The 20,031-nt window shown below is 41.0% G+C and overlaps 1 protein-coding gene across 3 annotated transcripts in view; it reads right to left on the bottom strand.

Annotated features, from left to right (window-relative positions):
* The window catches only part of cntn1a (contactin 1a), a 61,172-nt gene that overhangs the window by 4,957 nt on the left and 36,184 nt on the right, over window positions 1-20,031 (bottom strand). For all 3 annotated transcript variants that reach the window (XM_085282687.1, XM_085282688.1, XM_085282689.1), the window contains exons 3-19: window positions 19,850-19,888; window positions 13,914-14,040; window positions 13,092-13,270; window positions 12,707-12,802; window positions 11,967-12,173; window positions 10,207-10,306; window positions 9,688-9,869; window positions 9,375-9,499; window positions 8,773-8,890; window positions 8,410-8,557; window positions 7,426-7,553; window positions 6,563-6,735; window positions 5,707-5,830; window positions 2,977-3,138; window positions 2,540-2,689; window positions 1,867-1,937; window positions 446-680 (exon numbers count right to left, since the gene is read on the bottom strand). In XM_085282687.1, the coding sequence (XP_085138813.1) occupies window positions 446-680; window positions 1,867-1,937; window positions 2,540-2,689; window positions 2,977-3,138; window positions 5,707-5,830; window positions 6,563-6,735; window positions 7,426-7,553; window positions 8,410-8,557; window positions 8,773-8,890; window positions 9,375-9,499; window positions 9,688-9,869; window positions 10,207-10,306; window positions 11,967-12,173; window positions 12,707-12,802; window positions 13,092-13,270; window positions 13,914-14,040; window positions 19,850-19,888 (2,364 nt within the window). The remainder of the gene's footprint in view (window positions 1-445; window positions 681-1,866; window positions 1,938-2,539; window positions 2,690-2,976; window positions 3,139-5,706; window positions 5,831-6,562; window positions 6,736-7,425; window positions 7,554-8,409; window positions 8,558-8,772; window positions 8,891-9,374; window positions 9,500-9,687; window positions 9,870-10,206; window positions 10,307-11,966; window positions 12,174-12,706; window positions 12,803-13,091; window positions 13,271-13,913; window positions 14,041-19,849; window positions 19,889-20,031) is intronic.

Here is a 20,031-nt window from a genome sequence, read left to right as displayed (position 1 = left end):
CACCAGGCAACCGTTTCCTGATTGTGTTACCATGGCAGCAGGAGCATCTCTGTCACCCATCATGCTTGAGTTTCTAGTGGTTATCTCAACTGCTTGTCAGTGGAAGCTAATAACTTGCTAAATGCTTTGCATCTTTGGGTGAGTTATCAGCTTTCTGGTTCATGCTACGTAGATCATAATAATCCCCCAACAAGGAACCCGAGAAGAGAAGGGGGGACGATGGGTTCACTTTCAAGGGGTATTAATATTTCTCATTATTATACATGAGAGCTAATATTAAAAGGATCCTACTTCACAGTGGCGCACTGACTAGCAGGACTGAGCAATCCCTCATTCTCTGACACTAATAAAACAGAACCAGGTTGATCTGCGATGCTGTTTTGAGATCACTTTAGCACATTTTTCCCTGTTACAGATGAGAGGGCTGAATCTCTTAACCGCTCACCGTCTTGTGCAGAATAGATGATGGCTGTTAGGCTGTAGGGTCCTTCTCCCTGGACGTTAAACGCTTTGACTTTGACTTGAAACTCTGTCAAAGGTGGGATGTCAGAGGCTTTGTGGATGTAACGCCTGGCCTGGGGATCGGCTACTGCCACCCGTTTCCACTCTTGCTCATCTTGGGGCTTGAAGGCCACAATGTAGCCAAAATTAGGCCCATAGTAGTACTCTGGCTTCACAGGCTGTTGACAAAATGAATAATAAATTGAGAAATGGCATTTGGCAAATGTTTTATTTAACACATGTCACTCTTGACCAGCTTTTATAGCAAAGTAAAAAATAGCCTAACTTAAAAAAAATCAAATTTCACAAATCAGTTGATATTTAAATAGAATTTAATACAGTGACTGCACTGTGTAAGGCACCTGTTTTATATACAGCAACGACACAATTGGCTCATCCTTCTCTATCATCACACCTCATTTCCTTTGTGGACACCGTGTCTTTGTCATCGCACATGCACTGCAAGATAAACATATCATCTCGTCCTCCAGCTGCTCTGGAATTGAACGGTCATGCTGCAGCCAAGAAAAATACAATTTAGCCATAGCTAATTTATCAACGGCTGCAGCAGAGAAGCAACACACCATGAATTAGTTCAGTCGCTGAGTTGTTTTTTTGTTCACGATAGCGATCGTTTTATCATTCCCGTCTTCTCTACTGCATGATCTGTGGTACGCTCGTTGTTCTGATTAACAAAGCAATTGAAAACCTATCATTGTGCTTTATTAATTACCAGTTTAAAAATTCTGCATTACTTATCTTAAGTGTAATTGGCCTTTTTTCGAATTTGCACTACTGTCCATGTACATCTCAGAAGTTGCTGTAGTTATATATTTATATCTATATTATATATCGCCGTACATCTCTGTTACTGTATTTGCACTACTGCCGCTTTTTATAGATGCCCTGGAGTGTCCTTTTATCTTTTCTCATTTCTTCTTTTATACTACAGTGAGAAAGAAACGATAAGCTCTCCTGTATGTGCTGCACATGTGGTGAATAATAAACAACACAATAAAATCTTTGGATCTTTTCTTGGGCTTAATTTGAAGAAGTGACACATCTTTAAGAGCCTAAAAAAGATTCAGCTGAAGCATTTAAGACTACGAGGACCTGAATAACTGAAATCCTGAGCAGACATCTGCATTATCTGGTCTTTCTGTGCCCTTTTTCAAACTCATTTTAATAATTTGTTGGATTTCTGAAACACTGACCACATGGTTTCCCACTCACTTTTAAATGTAAATCTAAATGTCAGTGTGACTATTACAAATTGAACTAAAAACGAAACATCTTTTAGCAAGTTTTCATATATAAACATGTAACCCATCTTCCCACTTTACCCAGTGGAAAGTCCCAACCTACCGTCCATGTGATGGTCAGTTCTCTGCTAGCCCCTCCACCCCCGCCAACATCTGAGGGCGCCACCACAGGAACTACAATGAGACGGCAACAGCAAAACTCTGAGCCCACATTGCTATGAATCCACGCAAACAAAGCCAAACCACACAGGCTGTAACCTAGCCCTGCCAATGTTGCTCTAACATCCTTCCTCTTCAAATGCGGTATCAGTGTCTTCTCCTGTGCCAAACGCAACACCTAAATGTCCACGTGGGAACGTTGCCATTCAGGGAGCCAGAGAGAGGGACAAGTTCTTCTGTTTGCCTTGAGTCTAGTAGCTCACTTTCAACTTGTGATTATTTTTTCAAGAGAGGTTACTGTAAGTCTGTGATTCCCATTTTATAATTGAATTTCAGTATACAGTTTCACCAAAGTGCTCATTTGTGGAGGTTTGTGTGGTGAGTTTTCTGCACTAGAAAGCGCGGCATGATGGGATTTATGCTGACTCATTTCTCCAGTGATACTTAACGTAAGTAAACAGTGCAATAATAGAATGATGATGAATAAATAACAGAACGGAAAGCTGGACTGTAGTACCACATCTCTTTTTTTCCCTTCCACTTCTTGACCTATTAAGTTGCTCCGATTCTTTATTCCTTCTTATATTTAGATGTCCAAAGTCAAAAAACAATCTTACCTGCTTCCAGCGTTTTAACAATAGGCGATGGGTTGCTTGGGTCTCCTGTTCCCAGAGTGTTAGTAGCAATGACCCTGAACTCATAGTCTGTCCAGGGAATCAAGTCCACCACTGTGGTCATCTCGGCGTTCCCCTCTACATTAACAGGAACTATAGAAAGACAAGTTCATTTTAGTGCTATTGCTCTCTACGGTTGAATATTATATGCCGGTTGTATCCTTAAAACAAACGTGCAGTTCTATTTTGGGAACCCATCCTATGTTTTAATTCACCGAAGCATAACTAAAGTATATTTAAGCCATCTGTAAGAGACATTAACCACCTTGTAGGCCTATAGTATCATTGTGTGGCATGACCACAAATATTACAACACCAGATCCAGCTCAGCATTACGGTAGCAGTGTTTATTTTACCAACAAGCACGCTCGAGCTCTTACATGTAGTGGCATTCTTCCAGACATCGTTTGAGAACTGGTCCTTGTACTGGATGATATATTTGGAGATCGGACTGTGGTTGTCTGCACCACGGCTCCACTGCATCGTTACACTTTTGTCTGTTTTTTCTATTATTCGCACCCCACCTGGAGCACCAGGAGGACCTGGGCAAAGAGAAGAATAACAAGAAGGCTTAAATTATTGTTAGAAGGGAGGCAAACATAAATGTGGCTGCAGGAATCCCTACAAATGCTCACTTTGACTTTTTCCTCAAGCGGTCAATAAGTCTCCTACATGCAAACTGGAAAGAAACTCAGTTTAGACCCTGAGCTGTTTAAAAACTTTACAAACTTTCAAGATGTCTAATGTTAGGTGCATATGAAATACTGCACATCAAAGCCGTTACATTTCCCTATTTTTAAGAGTTTTATTTAAAAGACATCAGCAAAGACTGATGGATTAAGGCATTAGAGCTTAGAAGCCCATTGACATACATGAACTAAAGCTTAAGCAAAAGCTCTACAATCCGGTGTTTCTCTTGGTCCTAATGCTCCTCTTGATTCTTCCTTTGGAACTTAAAAAAATGGCTTAATAGAAAACCCAGACTGTGTCAGGGTTAGACTCCCAACCCACAGCATCAGAAATCAGCCAGAATTTACTTTTTTCCAAATCATGAATGTGAGCCGAGAGAACTAAGGCGATTAGAGAGCCAAAAGCCGGACAGGCCTTAAGCTTACCCTCGCCTCCAAGAGTCAGGAGAGAAGGCTTAGTTGTTACAATCTAATGTAAGGAATAAAACACTGCACTTTAGCTTTTTACAGTTTGGAGCCCATATGGAGGAGTCCTTGAGTACAATCCAGAGTTTAACAAAGTCTGTAAATAGTTTTCCTCGTTCACAGCAACACTTCAACATTGCTCCAAGACTCCTAACATTACTCTGTTTACACGCACGCATACATTCACATGAAAACAGCTCCGCAGCCTATCTTTAATCCCTGCTAATAACAGGCTACAGGTGCAGAGCTGTGTTTTGAGCTTGGACACTCTCCTCAAGCAGATCTGCTTCCTCATCTGCCATGATAAATGGCTGTCTTTCATCTCTCCCTCGTTGCGCCCCAGGCTGCTGGCATTTGGCACTCCATTAGGAGCAGCCCCGGACCTGTGCTTTGGTTACACTCTGGGAAACGTCACAGTCAGCCGCTGTGCGTTCACCTGGCCATCTGTCAACACCTGCTCTGAAAGCAACAGCAGCAGCAGCACACCCAAGACACACCAGGGATCACTGGCAAGCAATTCACTGCTAGAATTCCTATCTAAAAAGATCCTTTGTCCTCCAGCACTGGAGCCTGTTTCAAGCGCTGAGGAAAGCACTGCAAGACAAGTTCTCAGTCATCAAGAAGAAGAAGAAGGTGAAAACAAAGTGCGATGAATCATCCACAATCTGAAATACAGTAAAGAAGACACAGAGACCTCCGAAAAAGTGACAGTGTTTGCTTTGTGTATGTTTACATCTATATGAGGTTGGAAGAGCAAGTTTAGAAATCAGCAGCTGTCCTCATTGAAATACCGTGCTGAGAGATTGAAATCACTGATTCATTATATACTCATCCCGAGGCATTACGCTTGGAATATAAACAGGTCAGAGCTGGCACTGTACTAAAAACATTGCTTTTTAGGTCAAATTTTTACTTTGTCTGTGCAACCATAGCAACAAGCACAAACTTTCCTATAAAACAATTCATCTTACTTGGGACTGGGTGGACATAGCAATTTGTTTCGGATAAATATGACCAGCAGTGTGCCACCGTGCAGCCAAGCAATGCCATCTTGAGGCAAGCCACCAGCATTTATACTTGTCCCATAGCAGAAATGCTAATGCCACTTGGTATCTGACTAAGTTAGTCTGACCTTTTCAGGGTGGAACCAGTAGAAGCTTAAGTGTTCTGTCTTATGCTTGAGGACACAAGGCATTTCCTTCATCGGCTTTTTCAAACATTTTCTCCCTCACTTTTGTTAGCATGCAGTCTTGGGTTTGACAGATTATCTGGCAAAAAAAGTTCTACGGTCTGGTTGCTCGGGAGAGATTTACTTCTCTTTAAACATGCGCTGCACAAAATGCAGTACTTGTACTGTCTTTGAGCCTCGTTCTTTTAACGTATGTGCACTTTTTACCTGCATGTTAAAGGTCTAACAACAAGAGCCTGGGAACATTGAAATTTAGCAGAAGGAACCAGGGTTTTTTTCTACTTTTGTTTGAATTGTGTGGTTTTTTGTCATTTAAGCTTCTGCTTTATTTTGACAATGTCTGCATGATCAAGGCAGCAAAATATTTGGATGCTAATTTTTCCTGTAATATTAAACATACATAAATGAGCAACAACCATTAAACATAGGAGTTTAAGACTCAAAAACATGAGCTAATCTTTTTCGACAGGGCCCTGCAGGCTTATTTTGTCAGATGTGATTGACAGTGCGTAAAAATGCACCAGCTGCCATTTGACTTTAGGTAACATGTTGTAATGTAACTTAATCCTGATTAGTGCATGGGAGTATGTGACTATTTGCCAACGGAGGCCCACACACACTAAGACTGTGAGAATTGTGCAGAAAAATTACATAAATATCATGTGAAATAACAAAACAAATCTGTCTTTCATAGATACTATACATTATGTGTTTGTTTAGTTAGCTGAATGCTTTGAGACATTTTACATACATGACTCTTGACTCACCCCTGACAACCAGGTGGGCAGAAGCAGTGATATTGTCCACAGGGGTCTGTGCGGTGCAGGTGTACTGTCCCGCATGTTTCAGCTGAACATTCTTGATGAGCAGCTCGCCATTCGAGCTTCCATTCTGATCAAAACAACACAAGAGGCAATGCTTAAGTTTAGAAGAAGTATACACTATGCATCAGCCTGACAAACATCATAAAATATGGATAAATGGCACATTAGTATCAGTCTAGTAACTGAAGCAATCGAGGTGAATTGGGCAGGGAGTTAAACAAAGCCTCTTTTCGCATTCACAAATGTCGAGCTCAGCACACTGAACAGTCAACGTTCTGACTGAATATGAGATTCAACTTTAAAAATACATCAAACTAGCAGTCTTGCTAATGCCACACAAACAGTATCAAATGGAACTGAACCCTGTTTTTACGAGGGGAAAATCATCCCTGCATGCAAAAATCAGGATGTCATCAATCACAGTCATAATAGTGTTTGCCTAGCAGGCGGAGTGACAAATGAGAAAAGCTAACCACTAGCTTATGGTTAGTGCCTTTAAGAGGCAGAGAGAGAGAGCGGGTCATGTCAACAGTAACAGATGTTAGCAGAAATTGCCATTAAACGGATATACCGTGCGCTATTCCCGCCTAGGAAGGTATGTGAAATGAATTTTAGAGTCATGTTCATTTATATCCGACTGTACTTTTCCATACCAGGTATTCCACGTATTGCATCAACCTGACCTCAGATATGCTTAGGATGTGCGTGAACTCTAGGTCAAGGGGATTTTTTTCAGTTTTCAATTGTGGCCAAACCTGGGTTATTCAAAAACAATAAATGGAACAACATGATGTCTCACTGTGGTGCGTTCGTAATGTTGGCTGTCTATGTGCAGGTCAATGACTCGGCCATCTAGGGACCAGATGAAGGTGATATCTAGAGACTGATCGTGTGATGCTGCGCACTGCATCGAGGTATTCTCTCCCAGTTTAACGTCAGTATTAGATGGTGCCAAGGTGATCTTCGTAGAGTCTGTGGGGAAAAACAGGAAGATAAACAGGTCTCAGGGATTATAAAAAAGAGTCAGTTATTTAACTCGTGGGTAATTTGATTAAATGAAAATCAAAGAAAGAGCAGATTCCTTATATAAAAAAATAGACTTAAACAGTTCAAAGATGATCAACTGTAGAGTATTTGATTGGGGTGTAAAAAAAAAAAAGCGAGAACTCTGAAATATCAAAAATAGCCAGAAGAGGGCAGAAAAGAGCTGCACATCCATACCAACCGAGCTAAGTGTAAAAACACAGAATAAAAAGCTTGACAGCTCTGACTGCATATCTAAAGAAAACAAACAACAAGGAAAACAAAGCTCATATCAGTCTCTGGGGATTTTTTTTTCTTAATTCTATCAGACAATCCCAGTTTATTCTTCTTCTTTTTCACTGAAACGTGTGGGGGCTAAGCTGAATCTAAAGAAGCAACCTCGTGTCATTGCCCTTGGGTAACGACTGAATGTCCCACGAAAGCTTGCTATCAGCCTGCAAAGAGGGCCATAACTCAACGATAGCAGACATTTGGAGGTCGCTACTGCTTGGTGGGACTGAGAGTGGCAGGAATGATTGCCAGCTAAGGTTGACATCAGTCAAAGCAAGTCACAGCTGTCCTGGAAACATCAGGGATACAAAGAGAAGCATTAAACATTGTTCTTCAGCTGGAACTTGCCCATAACCAACAGGTCGCCGGTGCTATTGGCCTTGCCCCGGTCATTCTCTGCAAAGCAGGTGTATCTGCCTTCGTCTGCTCGTGTCACATTGAGGATCTCCAGGCTTCCATCCTCCCAGATGAACACCCTGTGGAGAAACCAGAAGTAATAGTTCACACACTCAGGAGAAAGCATTATGCAGTGTAAAATTATTAGCACAATATGAAGGTCAGTAGCCCAGTGTGTAGTCCAGGGATATGTGGACTATTAAAAAAATATGAAAGTACTCAGAATATGTGTCAGTTCCTTAATGGATATTGAGTTTGCCAAGGGAAAAAGAAAGGAGGAGAACTTTTGGAAGCTTGTACTAACAGCAAGGCAGCAGTGTTTGATTCATTTTTTTTTTCATATAAGTGCATGAGAGACAGCCTGCCAGCCTTGCCACTCTGCCCCCACCCAGAGTATTAGGATGCATATGTTCCACAATAACTTCCCTCCTGCTCCTCCTTCAAGTGAGTCCCACTCTGAAGTATTTAGGGTGGGAGAAAAGTTGTTGGGGGTCTCAGAGCTTACAGATTAGGCTTGTTTTGCCAGTGAGGAGCACAACACAGGGTTTTACACACCAGGCCGGCCACACTAATCTTGAGAATGAGCTTAATGTTAGCCACTGGTGATGGCAAAGCTGACAAACAACAAGACGAAAGAATTTTTCTGTGGACAGTATTTAGTCGGTTTAGAAGATCTAGAGATTATTTAGATCCCCAAAATCAAGCCAGTGTACATTTTTCACAACTAAGTCAGCACCAAATGACATTTTATTCCCAAATACTTCCCCATGGATAAATGTAACCCGGATGTGTCAGGCAGTCACTGAAAACAGTTTATGGTTGATGAATATTGGAATTAAAACAACAAAGGAACTCTCTGGTAAACCAGCCTTTGAGAATGAATACAAATGTATAAAATATTCACAGATTCGAGGCAAACAGAAAGAGACTGTTCACCTGGTAGAGTTGGAAAGCAGCTCAGTGTCTTTGCTCCAGGAGAAGGCGGGCTTTGGGGCCGCTCTGGGTCGACACTCAATCACCACCCGGCCATTTTTGGCTGCCAGCACTCTTTTCACTGGGTTGTGTTCAAATGTGGGAGCACAGTCTGAGGAGTGACAGTGTCGGTTATTCATCTCAAACATGGTAGAGCACAGATTAAACACAGGAACGCACGCATATATATATATATATATATATATATATATATATACATATATATACATATTCTGGCTAAGCACAGTCACCATGTCATAATAAGCATCTATTAGTTAGCGTGAAACGTGACACAGCCGTGGGTGTTGTGATAGTTGTTTGACTCACCAAAGACACGCAACTCTGCGCTGGCATAAATGACTCCGTGACGATTTTCTGCTATGCACTGGTACATCCCTGAATCATCAAATGTCAAGCTGCTGAATCTCATCTCTTTCCTGTCAACCTGTGGAGTGCAAAGTAAAACAAAATAAAGCATCTTTTCCCATAATGTTTGAGTTCTGTTACAAAGCAAATGGCCATAATTAAAGTGATGATGGCTGACATGATGGCTACTGCAGTTCAGCTGCCTGGCAGAGGATTTCATTAATGCATAATGATACATCCAGCAACCTCCCCCACGTTTCTGTCACTGGCTGCTCTCTAGAGCATTTTCGAGCCTGATGACAGTTGCTTCTATGGAGCATTACACAACACATGCTGGCACCTGCTCAAAAACAAAAGGTGCTTTTTATTGAACTCTCCTGACACCATGTCTACCCACAGTGCCAGCTTCCTGTCTCTGCTGTGCTCCTGTAACAACCCTTGGCTGCATACCGAACAGAGACGAGATCTAGACAGCCACCGAGAGGGCTCTGAGCATTTTAGAGTCATAGCTCATTTGCATTCACAGTTACAAGACAATAACAATCTATGAGTCTGAATAATACCGGTTCTCCATTTTTCAGCCAGCGGATGTGTGGATTAGGCTTGCCACTGGCTTTGCAGGACATGGTGTAGTCGCTCCTGAGGTCTTTTTCAGTGCTACGGATGTGCTCCACCCACTCTGGAAAAGCTGCAAGTGAGAACATTTAGATAAGGGGTTTGAGGAAAATCTTAAGATTTACCCTGTCTGGTGACAGTGCTAATAATAGCAGTGCTGACGAGTTTATCCCATAAAGCACACCTAGGAGAGATTTAATACAACTGATAAAGACTTTGGAAAACTACAGTATAAGTTAAGACAAGAAAATTTCAAATGACCTTCCACAGACACGCGAGCGGTGTGGTAGTCCTTTCCTTTCGAGTTTATCGCCTCACACTTATAGGTGCCACCGTCTTCAAATTGCACGTTGTACAGATGCAGTTGAGTCCCCGTCATATGCACCTCGTGGTTTGACGGCAGATGTCCGTCTATCTTCTTCCAGCGGATCTCAGGGACAGGACTGAAAAGGGCACACAGGGGAAAATAATGCACGAGCAGGCATAAGTTGTAACGCTTGTTGCATGCTCCACTATACTTATCATTCTGAAACATGGGTTGTAAATCATGTGACTTCATGAGCATTTGTCAGCAGCTGTAGAACTTTGAGAGCTCACAGAATGATATGTTTGGATCTGATTTCATTGTAAACGGAGCAGAACAGCCTCTGAAACTGAGTTCATATTCACTTAAACTTTCCTTTAAGAGTCGTTTTTATTGCGGATTACCTCTACATAGCTGGCTAGTGTGAAATTCTACAATCTAGCATTTTTTGTTTACCCATATTCTCTCTTACTTACTTCCCCAAAGCAAAGCACTCCAGGGTGACATTCTGCCCCACCAAAGCAGTGGTGTCAGGGAACTTGACTCTTAGGTCAGCCGGGTATTTCCTGATAGGACCTGAGTGGAAGAGCAACAAGTTATGATGTGTTCTGATTCTTAACCCAGTTTATAGATGCTAACAAAACAAATACTTTAAAATAATTTTGTGTTTGTTCTCAAGGTTTTCTTTGAAAATCTCACACCAGATTCACCATAATGCGTATATATGGAACTCTTATATCCCATACTGTGTGTGTGATTAGGTTATTTGTTTCTGTGAATGTAATTTTGTCATTTTTTTTAATCTTACAAAGAAGTATTAATCTGTTCCTACTCGGTATCCTTACTTGTAATTTGCAGTTTAAAAACTCGGGTCCAGGACTAGATCCAGGGCCCTGGATTTCTGAATGTCTCATCCACTCTGCTGTTTCTTTATCAACTGAGTTACTTTAAGTTTAACCACTGTTCTATAGCAATCAGTAATCAGGTGGTTAAAACACAAGATATAAGCAACAACAATGCCGTTGCTGACTGATGAACACACATGGGACACAGTGAAATCATATACTCAGAGCATTAAAGTGAAAGAAATGCCTATAGAATGTAATAAAAGCTTTATTTAGAGCCCTAAGCATGACTCATGTTTACATGCTTAAACACATTAACAGAATGTATAAAATTCTGTATACACATTCATAAAACCTGGACAAATACACACACACACACACACACACACACACACACACACACACACACACACACACACACACACACACACACACATAAAAATTAGATAGAGGTAAATAATGTAACATCATACCCAGAAGACACGGCATAATACATGTATGCCTGAGAGAGCCCAAACAACTGCTCAGCTCTGTCCCCGGCCCCCTTGATGGAACAAATCCTTCTAGCTTGTGTTCTACTATTCAACACATGCTTGCCACAAGTAAAACTAGCTCAGAGTTTGACAGCGATGAAAGTAAACGTCTAATGGATTCTTGGAAACCCCTTAAGGAAAAATGTTAACATTGCTTAGTTTGGTTTTTGAACCCATTACTTCAAGCTGTTCAGAAACATACGGCCTAAATAAATAAGAGCACATACATCTCTTTAGTTTCTGTCCTTCGTTTTGGCACAGTTTATGTTTCCTCTTGTCCTCTGTAGCCGGCTGGCTCTGTCTCAAAACAAGCATCATGTGTCAGTCTACTACTGAGTTCATTTAGTTCTGTAAATTTAATTTAAAAAGTCAATACCAGGGACATGACCTTAATGCATTTAGAGCAAGCAACGCTGTCATTAAACACAGTGCTACAGTAGGGACAGGAGGAAAGAATTGCAGCCGACGCAGCATTTTAGTCACTTCCTGTCTTCAAGCATCTCTTAACACTTGAGGTCCTGCCCTATAATCACACCTCACTGGCAAAATAATGTGAGAATTAATACAGGAAACCACATCTGAGGAAGTGTGGCATTTATAGTAGACACATATTTAATCCCTGTTGAATCCCTCCGTTTTACTGACATAATTGCTGTACATTGCAAGCATAAATTGGTATTAAACACAGTATTTTACGCATGAATTCTTGGAACCTTTTTTATAATTTTGTATTCCATTTTCTATTTGTGCTTTCTGTTAAGCTGCAGAACCCAAAAGTCTGTTACTACTACTTTAGCAACAATCAGAGTCAAAAGCAACAACAAATAGACAACAAGAAGTAGAAACCGGGGTACTAACGTTCAGTCTGAGGCTCGAGGGGGATGTAGTTGGAGAAGACACTCTTGGAAATAGACGGGCTTGAGGCGATGCAGGAGTAATTTCCTCTGTCCGAGGAGTCCACCTTAGAGATATAGAGGTTGCCTGTTATCTGGGAGACAAAACGTCGCTTGTCCGGTATGATGAAGGTCGGGAATTCATTGAGGATCCAGCGGAATGACAGCTCGGCTGAACAGAAAGAGGAACAGCAAAAGGCACCTGTCAGTCAAGAGTCTGGGCTTATCCACTGCTTTTGAAACAGTGAAGGAGGCTGGATGTGAAGCAAGGGCACTCTGAATGATCTGGTAAGCTTGTGAAGACAACAATCTCTTTATCTTAATAGCTAAGAAGCTAACCATGTCCTTAACAACGGTGTACAAAATATCTGATTAATTCATTTCAGTTCACCAAGTTCATGAAAACAGCAGTGAGGATATGTGCATGAATGGTCACAATTATTTAACATGACAGAGTCGCTGTGTCAAGGACCAGAGTAAAACTTAAAGCAATGCAAGCAAGTTTGTTCATTTTCCATACGACTTGTCTTGGTCCCAGAGTTTTGTGGGTTCAGATTTCTTTCGGGTTTTTGTGAAGGGATTATGTTCTAGTCTATATTGTTTACGGTCTTCTGTAATTAACTAGATGTTAATGCTGCAAAATATTAGGGCTCATTCTTTTTAGGAACATCCAGCAACAGCAGGCTAAGGCTTCACATGTTGTACCTGGATAATGCGGTGGGGGAGCGCAGAGCAACACGGCCCCCTGTCCCTCTTTGACATACACTGACGACCTCTCCTCCGATGAGAAAAGATCGAGATCTGAGAAGGGGAGAGAAAATAATTACATCCCGTCATCACATGTTTTAAAGATCTCTGCAAAACGACACTTACGGTGTAAGTTTTGTATAAAGATCAACGATTCTTTTGGAAATGAGTTGTGATCTCTGAGCGCATTAGCATTTCACAAATTATATTTGTCATACTGAATTTGATTTGTCCCAGTTGTCCTTGTCATTTCAGTTTGCATAATATGCATGAAAGTACAGCAAGGCAGCGCTGTTAAAAATAGGAGATGCTTTACACATCAGACTGTAAATGGAAAGCTTACATCCAAACTGGACAGAGGCCTCTCTGCTTACGACCGTGCCATACGTGTTGGTAGCCAAACAGGAGTATTGACCCACATGTTCAGTCTTATCAGGCTTGCTGATGACCAAGTTTCCTCCTACTAAACTGTAGTGACTACCCCCTGCATCCAAGTCAATTTCCATGCCGTCCAGCTTCCACCTGCAACACAAACGATCAGGGTTAGCACAGCCGCCCTGTTTGAAAGGAGTCAGAGTCGCGTTCTTTTTCTTGTTGTTTCTAGTTGATTTTACATCGAATAACACGAGCAGATAACTTATCTGAAGCACTGACATACATTACAAAGTCTGACAAGTGACTGCACTAAAGCTGATCTTTTACCGTAAGTTTACCAGATTTCATAAACTGAGGGCTTCTCTATTAAAAAATGACAAATTTTAATGCTTTGAAAGGCAGAAGAGAGTGCACTATAAATGAACCCTCTTAAACACTCAATGCCAGCTGCGGTCAAAGCTAATTCCTTCCCCTCTGACATCTAATTCTGGGCTCCTTGACAGTGAAACCGATTTAAGGGATGCAGAGCAATCTAATTTACATGTATTTGCGACTAAATTGAAACAGATGATCTAAAACACTTTAAATTTTGAGTCCAAAAAAATTAAATGAAAAAAAAAAGTTATTTTTGCTAAATCTGCTTCAGAATTTTATTTGTTCATCACCATTAAGGTAACATCTTTGTGAGCACGCAGTTTGACAGCAGGTCAGAAAACAGTCTGAGGGATTGTGAGAGGTGAGAGGCACATAACATGCACAGCATGTAGTGTATATGCGGAGCATATGTTACTTGTATGTGGCAGGTGGATTGGCTCTAGCCCGGCAGTTCATGGTAATTTTGGCCTCGGGTGACTCCTCAGGGTAGATGGTATCCACCGGCTGCTCCTCAAACACTGGTCCGTAACCTGTGACTTCATCTGCAGGCAACAAACAAACAAGACCAAGGGTTAATAACTAAGAGCAGTCTTACAGAGAAGTGAAATCAAGTTTCAAGAGCATCACATTTGTCTCCCATTTGTCAGCTGTGGGGCAGTTTAATCAAAAACAAGAGAACTGGGTTCAGAAATAACACAAGAAAAGATACAAATAAACAACAACAACTAAAACAACATGCTGACTAGATTGTGAGATTGCCTCTGTGAGGACCTGCCATTTAATATGTCAGCCTGATTTGCGTTTTTCACAGACATGCACACCTCTAGCTTAGACGCCGGGTTTAGATAAATCCCAGTTGTAGCTGTAACTAATCTAATTCTTGAGTCCGCACAAACTCTCTTTCAGGCATCGACACAGGGTAATAAGCCTCTGCTTTATTCCAAACCACAAACTCACACTAATTATGGCAGAGATGTGCTCAGTCAGGTGCCAAACCAGAGTGACGCATTTATCAGTTGCCAGTGGATATGTTATTGTTCCACACTAATACAAATCCTCCAAGTGGAAATGCCAACTTTACTTAGCATAATCCAAACCTGCTTCATACCGTATCTGTCATCCTCGGCGCTGCGGAGAAGCGCAGCACAGGAAATTTCAGATTCAGCGCTCTCCTCGATGAAAACGCGTTTCTTGGTTCAAGCTTCCTTTTAAAGCATCGTCAGGCACACGTAATTAGCCCCAATTACTCATTAAAACAGACAGACATCACGAGCAAAGGCATGAATAAGACATAAACACAATGCCAGGCTATGAATAAGCAATGAGGCGAAATGTTCCCAAATGCTGATTATTCTCTCAGATCAAGAGCGTGTGTAGGTGACTGCGGCAATACAAATGTGCGGGCGCGCACATGTGTGTTATTCCCTCGCGTCTCTGAGTTCTAAGAGAGCACAGCTGACACCTCAATGGGGAGAGGCCGGCTCTTTCAGACGGCGATATCCTGCGCCTCTTCGATCCAGGGCAGTACTTACAGATTCGCTCACTCTGAAAATGTCACATCGACAGACTCTGCGACCTTTAGAAACCCAAACAAAGGACCATTATATTTATAGGATCCTTCTATCCGTAATTTACATCACAAAAGCAGTCGGGTATATTTGTGTAGCGTGACAACAAAATAGAACGAGAGCTGTACACATTCCAGCAGTCAAATATGTGATTGCTGGCTATTTTCAAGGAATATCCAAAACGGATCATGCAGTTTAACCAGTAAATTAGATGCATATTCTTCTGCCTCGACTGTCACGAACAGAAAAAAGCAGGAAGGCAGAATTATAACCACATTTGCAAGTTAGCTATACCCTCCGCAGCCAACCAGAAGGCAACAATTAAGACATTAGGAGACAGGATCATCTCCCACTCACACTACAGCAGCCAACCATGTGCAAGTACTTGACATTGATGTAAATCCCAAGGACTCTGAATTACCACTGAGAGAGAAATTACAAATATAATAAATGGGCCATTGTGGGGCTGATGGAAGGCAAATTAAGTGAGGATCTATGTTCTGGGAACAAGAGAGGTGAAAAAAGAAATGAAAGAAACAGAAAACATGAAAGAAACATAAGATTCAGTAGAGTAAAGGGAATCTACTGACCCTTTTCTACTGCTAGGCTTAGGCTGTGCTGCGTCGGTGTCATGAAAAAATACTGCAAATGCGAGACTGTGGAGGTTGGAAGGGAGTCACTGAGGCTGCACTGCAGTGCTGAAATAGCAGCTGAAGTGTAACTCAGACATGAGCACTGGTGCCGTTCCTATGCTTTTCCTGTAATGGGGGACGTGGCAGATGGTGGAAGGGGGCTGTTAAACAGGCCGCACAAGACCCACAGCCTGGAGACACACACGGGCCTCTTACATTCTCCCTGCCTCGTTTCATTTTCTCTGTCTCAAGCTCTCCCTGGATTGCCTCTGTCCCTCCACCACCTTTCCAATCTAAATCCTGCTGTCACGGTTTGCTCCCCTTTTCTTTGATTTACTTCCACAACTACTTGGGTCTCTGAGCTTTCTGGTTGTTAAGGTTGCTTTATTCAGTACATGTTCTGTTTTGGTTTTTTTCTTAGTGACATGTCTTGACAGTTTTATATAACCCAAATATGCACCATTTGCACAAAATCTAAGGATTTCTAGAGGATGAAGCACACTGACACCATTATCACAGGTGGGATTTGTGGCTCTGAATCAAATACGGGATGTACTGCTATTAAAATGTGTCTTGCCAATTATAATGCATCATAATAACTTTAATAATCAATTCATTTTTCTAAAGTGCTGTATGTTCATCTTAATACTTTTGTGTTCACTGTTGTGCAAAAAAAAGGTCTTTTCTCAGCTCCCCACCTAAACTCTTTGCGCCCTCATTTCAAAGGAGTCTAATATGCGAAGTTCAAAACAAAACACAATACGATACTGTCGCTAGTCACTCCATTTCATTCTTCTCTTTCCTAATCTGTATCTCTCACAGGTTCTCTTCTTTCCCTGCATAAAACCCTTTCTGTTCTCGTTTTGGCACTACTTCGCCTTGGATGTACTGAGCCTTCCCGTTTAGCTGGCAAGTAATTATTTACCCAGTTGTCAACTGAGTGATCCCACCTCCTACTTACACACAAAAACACACAAAGAAAGAAAGAAACATGGACAATAAGTCTCAAGAAAAGGCCACATCTGTTCAAAAGGAGAAGAAGCACACACACAGTCAGGAACGCTCTGTCTCCTGAGCCTGCTGGAAGTGATCTTCCACTGGACCTGCTTCATTATCAGACACAGACAGTCTGATTCAGCCGAACAGCAGGTAAGCTTAGACTCTCATTTGAATTTGAAAAACCAAAGCTTGTTATTTCAGGAGGCTGTTATCTTTCATAGCAATGGTTTCTAATGAGACATCAATTATTCATTATGGTTTTAGGTATAATCTCAGTTGAATCACAATTACTTGCTGGCTAGAAGTATTATAAAACATATATTCAAAATCTGTTTGTTTTTTCACTTTTAAGTGCCTTTATTTTATTTGCAGCCATTTCTCACATTGCCATTCTGCAAAAAACAATGTTCTGAAGCAGTTTTCCTGTCGTATCCCAGTAATCACATAATTAGTCCAAATCCCAGAAGAAGGTAATTCTCTAATGAATTTAACTTTGATCACAACCGTGCTTTACAGCAACATCTGTAGTATGGCTTGTTTGCATGACCAAGTGAGTGTCCAAGTGGGACAGATAACATATTGTATCCTTCTGGCACTAAAAGCACAATGCAATAAAATAATTGCCCACAAACCCCCGAGCCACATCATGAGCGAGGGTGGTAAACCAAACTCTCCCTGGAGTGAAAAACCTACTTTTTAAAATCGTATGTTTTTAAAAAAAAAAACTTGCCTCACTGCAGGCCAAAGTACTCACAGAGGTATGGCCCAGGGTACGGCCAGGGTCAGTCATGCAGGGTATGTTTAATTTGTTACCAGCTGTGCTGTTACAACTGCACTCGAAAGAAAATATTGTTTGATAGAGCAGAACTATCGAAGATAATATACATCTTTGAACTTGAGTCCAAAGATTTTCACTTTTATACGCATTGATGTGTAATGCTCGATGACTGGAATCTCCGTATTAGTCTGCAGCTGTAAAAGTTTGCTCTGTATGTGTGTGTCCAGCTGAGAAGTGATTTAAAAAGGCAGCATTAAGATTTTAATACTTTTACAGCCATCGTTCAGCCCGACAATGGGTGAGCACTTGGTACTAAAGAGGCAGGCATTAGGTGAGCTCTACTTTAGCTTTAACAGCAGGATGATGGGGATAAACACTGCTACGAGCTGAATGATAAGCAGTTCAGTTATATGAAAAAAAACCTGCTTCTGCAGCGTGTCCCAGCTGGAAGGCTGTCTACACAATGTTCTGACCTTTAAGAAACTTGCTATCGACACCGATGACTACACCTTCATCCTTATCCAGGTTTGACAAAGAGTTCAAAATCACCAAGCCTAAGCAGCAGTTTCTCACATTTCTTTCAGTGCCGAGTGACCTTAAAAACAACTGATGTGGGCATCAAAAAACAGCCAGCAGAGCCCAAACTACATCATGTTCTGTTATTTCTGTAAACATGAAGAAATAATGTCAGCTTGTTCAGGAGGTGATACTCCACAAGGACACATAAGAAAAAAAAGGTCAATACTTCAAGAAAAGGTGAAAGACAATCAATGGCAAAGCATCAAGAACAAAAAGTGACCAACAGAAAAACAAGATGCTCACTGGAGCCATCAACAATTCAACCTGCGAACAGCATCACGTGTTTCTAAGCAACAAATCAGCAAGCCTTCCTTCTACCAATTAATCCCTTGCCGACAGCCTGCTTCACCTTTATTTTTCTCCTAGAGACAAGCACACTGGGCGAATAGTAAGTCAAAAAACAGAAATTACAGCCTCTCCTACCTTAGGACCAAATAATCAACTATCAGTAAGTATAAAGTATAATGGTTCGTAAACTAGCTATATAAATATGTAGGCTGTCTCAATCAATTATGTAAATGTAAATATGACTTTTTTTTTTTACATTTACAGTGTGTGTGTGTGTGTATGTGTGCGTCTACATATATGAAGACGAAATGCACATTATTTCCCTTCTTTGTCTCATCTATCACCCCCAAATAGCACCACGGTGAAGCCTGACAGCTCAAATACAGTCCCTAGCTCTAAATACCAGCCTAGGTTCATATGCATAACATCTTGGATCCAAACCATCTCTATTAGAATTAATGTACATCTGAAAGAAGAAGAAATGCAGAAATAGAAACAGTGGAAAAAACATTATGTCTGGGTTTTTTCATTAACCCTATCCCACTGTGGACGAGAAAGGGAGCCATCTGTCACTGCTTGAATGGGAATCCTGAAAGCGAAATTCTCTGGTAGTTTGACCACTTCAGTTGGCAGGGGTTGGACAAAAAACAGTGAAAGCCCATTTGTAGCACACTTACTTCCTCTCTTGGCTTTTAAGAGTATCTGCAATAATGAGTTGATCAACGTAACACAAAAGCTTGAGAACTGTTTACTGTAATTAAGGAGAACAATGAAAAGAAGTTGTATTTATATTATAAATAAAGCTATGCTTTATAATAGTTACACTGTATTGTTTTTATGCTGAACCCTTAAAGGCAGTTGTATTTTATGTGAAAAGTGTCTGCTCACCAGAAGACTTTTTAAAATAACGTGTCCTCGTGAACTATGTCAGCTGCATCTGCAGCTGTGTAAAATTTGGTGAAGCAGAGGTCAGCATCCTGACGTCTTGCAGGAATAAACACATTAAAGAACCAAAGTGTTTTTATTTCTGTAGGAAGGGACAGCAAATAGAAAACTTGGCAAATGCCAGTAAAGAGTTAGAGCTATTTTCTTTTAATGCAAAAAGAAATCAAAACCCTTCTCAAAAAGTCTAGTAACATAGCCTTGACTAAAAACAGAGGCTGTCAAGAAGGCCACAACTCCACTGACCTGCCAGAGCAGACAGTCTCTGGTTTAGAAAATATAAATCAGATGGAAACGAGCCTTTGAATTTTGGTACATTCCTGCTTTTGATAACCCGTCTCCATTTACTAGAATGCTCAAAAAGATTCAAAGGCACATTGGCAAAAGAAATATGTCTATGGCCAAGTGTCAAAAGATATTCAGAAAACATAACACATGACACATAAGCTTGTGGCCTTTTCTGTGACCTCAAAACTTGATCTCTGACATTTATGAATGTTTTTGTTAAAGGGAATCCCAGCACAATATACGCTGATAATTATATTTGACATATAATTACACTTACCTCCATAAAAGTCAGGTACCTCCCCAATGACAGACACACCTGGAACATTTAACAAAAGAATGTCAAGTCAACCAGCGTACAATCTCGGCTCTGTAAATATGAAATACAAAGTACAACCGAATGGAAGAAAGCAGTCCTACCAACCAGATACTAAAACATTTATCATAAGTGTTCAACACAGT

Source organism: Mchenga conophoros, linkage group LG7, assembly GCF_057382185.1.
Source record: "Mchenga conophoros isolate Kocher_MC1m ecotype Shallow Benthic linkage group LG7, M_conophoros_male_GT1.1, whole genome shotgun sequence".
Lineage (NCBI taxonomy): Eukaryota > Metazoa > Chordata > Actinopteri > Cichliformes > Cichlidae > Mchenga > Mchenga conophoros.
Note: the sequence above shows the minus strand (reverse complement) of the source record. Positions and strands in the feature narration are given on the sequence as shown.